Source organism: Pediculus humanus, genomic scaffold (assembly GCF_000006295.1).
Source record: "Pediculus humanus corporis 1103172107803 genomic scaffold, whole genome shotgun sequence".
Lineage (NCBI taxonomy): Eukaryota > Metazoa > Arthropoda > Insecta > Psocodea > Pediculidae > Pediculus > Pediculus humanus.
The window spans coordinates 17,149-23,784 of record NW_002987394.1 but is presented as its reverse complement, the minus strand read 5'-3'; the positions used below and the strand labels follow the sequence as shown (position 1 = coordinate 23,784).

General features: G+C 23.9%; 1 protein-coding gene across 1 annotated transcript in view; it reads right to left on the bottom strand.

The window, feature by feature from the left end:
• The window catches only part of Phum_PHUM370250 (lachesin precursor, putative), a gene marked incomplete at both ends in the record, with an annotated part of 9,797 nt that extends 3,326 nt beyond the window's left edge, over positions 1–6,471 (bottom strand). The window contains 5 exons of the mRNA XM_002428162.1: positions 1,536–1,655; positions 2,657–2,788; positions 3,594–3,771; positions 5,672–5,857; positions 6,358–6,471. Coding sequence (XP_002428207.1) covers positions 1,536–1,655; positions 2,657–2,788; positions 3,594–3,771; positions 5,672–5,857; positions 6,358–6,471 — 730 coding nt within the window. The remainder of the gene's footprint in view (positions 1–1,535; positions 1,656–2,656; positions 2,789–3,593; positions 3,772–5,671; positions 5,858–6,357) is intronic.
• Between the last annotated feature and the right edge of the window lie 165 nt (positions 6,472–6,636).

Genomic DNA, 6,636 nt, shown 5'->3' with positions numbered 1-6,636 from the left:
TTTTTATCAGACAAACACCCACACACACACATTTTAAAACAAATCAACAAATATATTGTTTTTTTTTTTATTTAAAAAAATTAAATTTTAATAAACGTTTAACCCTCCCTCCCCTCCCCCCCAAAAAAAAACAACCCCGACGATAAAACGGAGGATTTGAAACCTTTACCAGATCAATTACCAGATGTTACCGTCACGATCTATAATTCTTTTCGGTTTCACAACATTTTTCCAAATAATAACCGGGAAAATGAGGAAGGAGGGGGCGAGGGGGAGGGGGGTTGGAAAAACAAACACAAAAAAGTTTTTTTTTTTTTTATAAAAATTGTTTTTACCATGCAATACGTGATGAGTAAATAAAATTTAAAAAAAATTATTTAATAAATGATAATTTATATTTTAAAAAATTTATAACCCGATAATAAATATAGTTTTAGTTACTTTAATAATAATAATAATAATATATATTCGTACGACGTTTATGTAAATATAAATACGTAAAAAAAAATTATATATATAAAAGTATACTTTTTTTTTTTAATATAACTAAACTATAAGACATAAATTTTTTTTTTTTTAGTTGTCGGTTTTTATAATAAAAAAAAAATAGGATCGTTGAATCGATCTTTAGCAGAAAACCTTACGGCTATTTTCCCCATCATTAAACTCTTTTTACTCTTTTCTATCTTTTTTCCTTTTTTTTTTCCTTTTTTTTCCTTTTTTCCTTTTTTTTTTTTTGTAAATCAATCTTACAGAAAATCAATCAAAGCTTCCTCGCCATCAAAAAAAAAACACACACCCACTTTAAACTTATATTTATATATTTTTTTTTTTTTTTAGTAAAAATAAAGTACAATTATTTAAGGTTGAATTATTACGTAAAAAAAAAAAAACTACAACAATATTTTCCCTCCTTTTTTTTTTTTTGAAAAATGGGGTAATGACGTAATGTTGTAGGTACGTTTTTTTTTAAAAAATGAAAATTTAAAAAAAAAAAAAAAAATAATTTATTATAACGTATAACTCAATATATTTTTTACATATAATACGATTTTCATCAATTTTCAAAAAAAAAAAAAAAATCAAAATAGATACGATTATTGATTGAAGTGTTTGAAAAATTTGATACTCTGTAATCTAAGAGTAGAGATAAGAGGTAAAAAAAAAAAAAAGTCGTGGAAGAAGAAAAAAAAAAGTTTGAGGTTGTTAAAAAAAAAAAAAAAAATTTCAAATGGTTTTAACGATGGACTAATAAAAAAAAAACTTTGTCATTTTAAATAATGTGGTGTTATTTAATTATGATTGAGTATCGTATATTCTAAGGGTTACGATTCTGCTGCCACGTTTGCTTTTTTTTTAAAAGACATGGAAAGCGATCGGTTAATTAATCACAATACATTATCGGTTTGTATGAATCCGAATGCGAATGCGAATGGAAAACAAGACACGAGATTAATAAAAACAAAACAATGGAAGGAGAGTATCCTGTTTTCGGTTAAATAATAATAATAATAATAATAATAATGATTTCATACCTTTTTCTTTGTACCACGAATTCATGGCTTTAGGTGAAGCTTCTACGTAGCATTGAAGTATTACGTCACTACCAACAGGAGCAGCTACCAATTGATTTGTTACTTGAATGGATGGTTGAACTGAACAAACAAACAAAAAAAAATAAAAAATTTAATTTAAATATTTTTTTTTTAATTTTAAATTTCTCGTCACGAAAAGTTTTTCTTTTTTTTTAAAGAAAATGAAGAAAAAATAAAAATTGTAATTTTTATATATAAAAAAAAAAAATTCAAAATTTTTCCACGTTTTTATTTTTTTGTCCTTTTTTTTTTTTACCTCACCTCACATTCATGTCCGGTTCTTCATTTTTTTTCCCCCCTTTAAATCCCTTTTTCTCATTTGTTTTTTTTTTTTTGTAAATCGAATGGAAAAAAAAGGCGGGGGAATCAAACCTCAAATTACTTTTTTCTTTTTTTTTGTTTAGCTTACCTTTTTTTTGATTATTTTTCAAACTTAAATCTCAAATTTTAGCTTTTTTAAATTAAAATTTAAAACAATTCGTAAGAAAGAAATCACGCGTAAGAAAAACATTTAAAAAAAAAAAAAAAAATTTTTTTTTAGAGAATATACGAGGAGGACGTAACTGTTGTTAATAAGTCTTCGTGCCTTAAAGGGGTAAAAAAGGTAAAACCTTATCAGGATCAACGAAGCGAACTGAGGCGTTGCCCTGGAAGTAATTTCCAGCCTAAAACCACGCTCGAATGGAATCATAAAGCGATATTATTTCTTTCCTTTCTGCGCTATTGCATTTGTTTTCTAAGCTTTCGACTTATATTCTCTCTCTCTCTCTCTCTTTTTCCACCTTCTTTATTTTATCCTAATTTATTAATTTTAATATTTTAAATAAATAAATTTATTTATTTATTTATTTAAAATATTTATATTTTTCAACTTTTCCCGTGACTTTTTGTTTTGTTTTGTTTCATTATTCTCATTTGATATTTTCTTATTTACCAGACTACGGTTAATAATAATAATAATAATAATTTCGCACTTTTAAGTGTTGAAAAAAAAATGAAAAATAAATAAATAAAAAAAAGTTTTTATTTTTTTTTTTAAGAATAACGAAAGATACACTTACAATGAACTTGAACCATAAATCTTTTACTAACTGATGGTGGTACACCATTGGATGCTATACATAAATAAATTCCTATATCTGATCTCTGAACATTTGTCAATGTTAAAACATCCCCTTTAATAATCCTTTCAGCTGAAACAAAAAAAAAAAAATTATGTACATATATGTATATCTATTTATTAATTATTGTTGTTTTCGAATAGAAAAATTTAAAAAAAAAAAAATCTCATTATTTTTGTCGGCAGACATTTTCCCATCGATTGTTTTTTAAATTAAAAAAAAAAAAAAAAAAACTTAAAAATTCATTAAAACAAAATTTTTCCTGTCTCCCTCATTTTCCCCCACCTCTCCCTCCCTCACTTTCCCCAATCTTTTTTTAGTTTTCGATATAAATATATATTATTCTCGTGACATTTTTTTCTTCCTTTTTTCTTTTTCTTCTTCTTCATCAATTTTTTTTTTTAAATAACCAGCTAATAAAGAAAATCGATTTTGGCATATATACGTATATATATATGTTATTGAACATCTGGTGCCACGTACAAAAATATTTTACAATTTTTAAAAAAGAAAAAACAATTCAAACATTAATCGCGAGCGACAAGTCAAATTTAATTTAATTTTTTTTCTTTTTCACCCCCTCTTCCTCCTCCTCCCCCTCTTCCTTTTTCGGGAAAAATTAATTTTATTATTATTATGATTTTTTTTCCCGTAATAATATAAAGTAAAATATTATTAAAATTTACATAACTCGACAATAAACATATATACATATATATTTATTTAATAATATCGATTGTTGGAAAATTTCGATAATTTTTATTTTACGCGGTCGTAGTGGTATTATTATTATTATTATTTACACTAGTAATAAAATTTTGTTTTCGAATAATAATAATAATTGAAAAAAATAAAATTTTACCGGTTTTTTCCCGACCGCTTTCGTGTCGTAAAACAATATTTTTAGAATCTTCTCTTCTCCATTGAACAATAGGCTCTGGAACACCTGTGGCTTTACAACGAAGACGTATAGACCCGCCTTCTAATGCGATTCCACCATCGGAAGACTCATCGCTTAATATATCTGGAGGTACGACTATTTCTAAATGACCCATCTTATAAACAAACACAAATTTTCATTAAAATTTTTATTATTATTATTTATTTATTTTTAATTATCATAATAAACAATTATATTATCGATTAATAAAAAAAAAAAATTTACCGCGAATGATAATAATGATAATAATAATAAAAACAAGAAAAATTTTTTTTTCTTTTCGTCCCTGTCAACAATAATTCAAAAAAAAAAAAAAAGTTTTGAAACATATTTAATTTCTTTTTTTATAAAATAAATTTTTATTAATTATAAAACTTTTTTTTTTATTATTATTATTATTATTATTATTATTATTTTACTTTATGTATAAATAGGTTTACTGAATTTTTTTTTTGTAAAATAAAATTTTTTTTTTTTTGTTTTTAAACAAAAACATTCGCGTATCGCGCGTTTGCTTCATTAAAATTAAATTAAATAAAAAAAAAAAGTCGTGTCAATAGAATTTATTAAAAAATTTTTTTTTTGTCTAATTCTTAAGGGCACGCTGTTTGTACACAATGACCGATTATTTCATTCGTTAATAATTTACGTAAATAAATTTATAATTAATTAATTAATTATAATAATTAAAATATTTATACAGTCCCTTCGTATATTAAATCGATAAATTTTATTATTATTATTATTATTAATCGGTCGAATCAAAAATTTATGTATAAAAAATATTTACGGATCGATAAATTCTATTTTATTGAATATTTATTATTATTATTATTATCATCATCAAATAAAAGAATAAATTAAATCAAATCTAAAAACGTTAAAATTTAAATTTTGTGTTTTTTCTGCGTGTTTCCATGCGTGTTGTTTCGTCCATATTTGTTTAAAAAAAAAAAAAAAAAAAAAAAATTTTGCGTGATCAGTACCGTATTAAAACCAACAAAAAAACAACAAAAAAATTATTATTATTATTATTTTTTTATAATGTTTTTAACCCCGAAATAAAAAAAATTAAAACAAAAATATTTCAATCCTTGTCATCGTCATTCATTTCGCCTCACTCTTTCTTTCTCTTTTTCTCTCTTTTTTCAATTCATTTTTCACTGTCTCTCTCTTTCTCTCTCTTCAAACAAAAAAAAAAAAAAAAAACGATGAAAAAAAAAAAAAAATCTCATCGCTGTCACTCCCTTCGTACAATATGAATAAAAGTGAAAACTTTGCATAATAAACAGAGAGAGAGTTTGCTGAGTCAGTGGCAATAAACCTAGAAGGGAAAACTCGCTTTTATATTTTTCTCCCATATATATATATATATATATATATATTAAACCGATGGCATTTTCTCATTATTTTCTTATTTTCAAAATAATAATAATAATAATAATTAACTTAAAAGTTTTTCATTCAATGACTTTTTTATTTTTTTATTATTAAGGTTTAAGCTTTACTATTTAATAATGTCTTTGTTCTTATTTCTATTTAATAATAATAACTCGTTTTATTTTACGCATTATTATTATTATTATTTTAATAAGTTTAAACAAATCGATTATATTCGAATAAAAAAAAAATTACAGTAATAATTATCATTATTTTAAAAAAGTTAAATTTTTTTTTTTACTCAATTATTCATTTTGAAATAAGTAAACTTAATGGGAGTAAGAAAAAAAAAGGAAAATTTAACAGGACTTTTTTTTTTTTAAATTTAAAAAATAGAATAAAATAATTCACATGAAAGAAAGCAAAAAAAAAAAAATGAGATGAAGCAGAAGAAAAAAAAAAAAGAAACGTTTCGAACAAATAAATCTTTCCTCTTATTTAGTGCTTAAAATTGAAATGGAAAAAAAGAGAGAGAGAGAGAGAGAGATTTTAAAACGAGTCCCTCAATCAAGATTTCATTTTTAAATTAATTGATGGCTTATGTTTAAGGATTTTCCATTTTTTTCAAAACGTACCTGACTCCTCATCGGATCCGTATTTATTTGACACATATATGTACCAGAATCATTTTTTTGTACGTTTGAAATGTGTAATTTCCATGTATTGTGACCGTTATGAGTTACTCCGAGCCTTAAATTATGTGCTACTAAATGTGTATGAATTGCCAATATTGCCTTAGAATCTGATTTTATCCAAGCAACCTGAAAAAAACGCACGCACACCCACGCACCGTAAATGAAATAAATTTTTTTTATTTAAACGATCTCGTAAGGGGAGGTGAGGGAAGGGAAGGGAAGGGAAACAATCGTGAAAATTATTATTAACAAGTTATAAATTAATTAAATTTTTTTTTTTTACTTCGACATGTATATCACATTTAGAAAAAAGTAAAACGTCTCGTAAAAATTTATGCAAAAATGATGATTTATTGAATTACAAGATCAATAAAAAAAAAAATTTTTAAAAATGGCGATGATATTCATTTTCGAATTGTCGTTAATTTTCTTCTAATGATGGATGTAAAAAAAATTTTTTTTTTTAATACGAAACGTTTTTGTCCAGTTGTTACGCAACGAGTTAAATTTTTTTTTTTATTTTCCCGCAATTAAAAATAAATTAATTAAATAGAGATTAAAAAAAAAATTTTTTTTTGATGTAAAACGGTTTTTTTGCAAAAAAAAAAATATTCCTTAATACGCACCTTATACTGTCCTAAATGATTTACGACGCATGTAAAAACAACGTCTCGTCCCTGAGTCACTGTTAAATTTTCTAAAGGTTGTAAAAATTCCGGTTCTACTTCGTTTTGTGACATTTGACCTAAAATACAAAAAAAAAAACGATAAAGGAAATAGTCGTTTGAATCTTTTCTTTCTCTCTCTCTCTCTCTCTCTCTAAAATTAAATGGTTAAAACTACGTATATATATTTTAAATGAAAGACCATAAACTTTTAAAAAAAAGTTTTATTTTCTTTCAAGA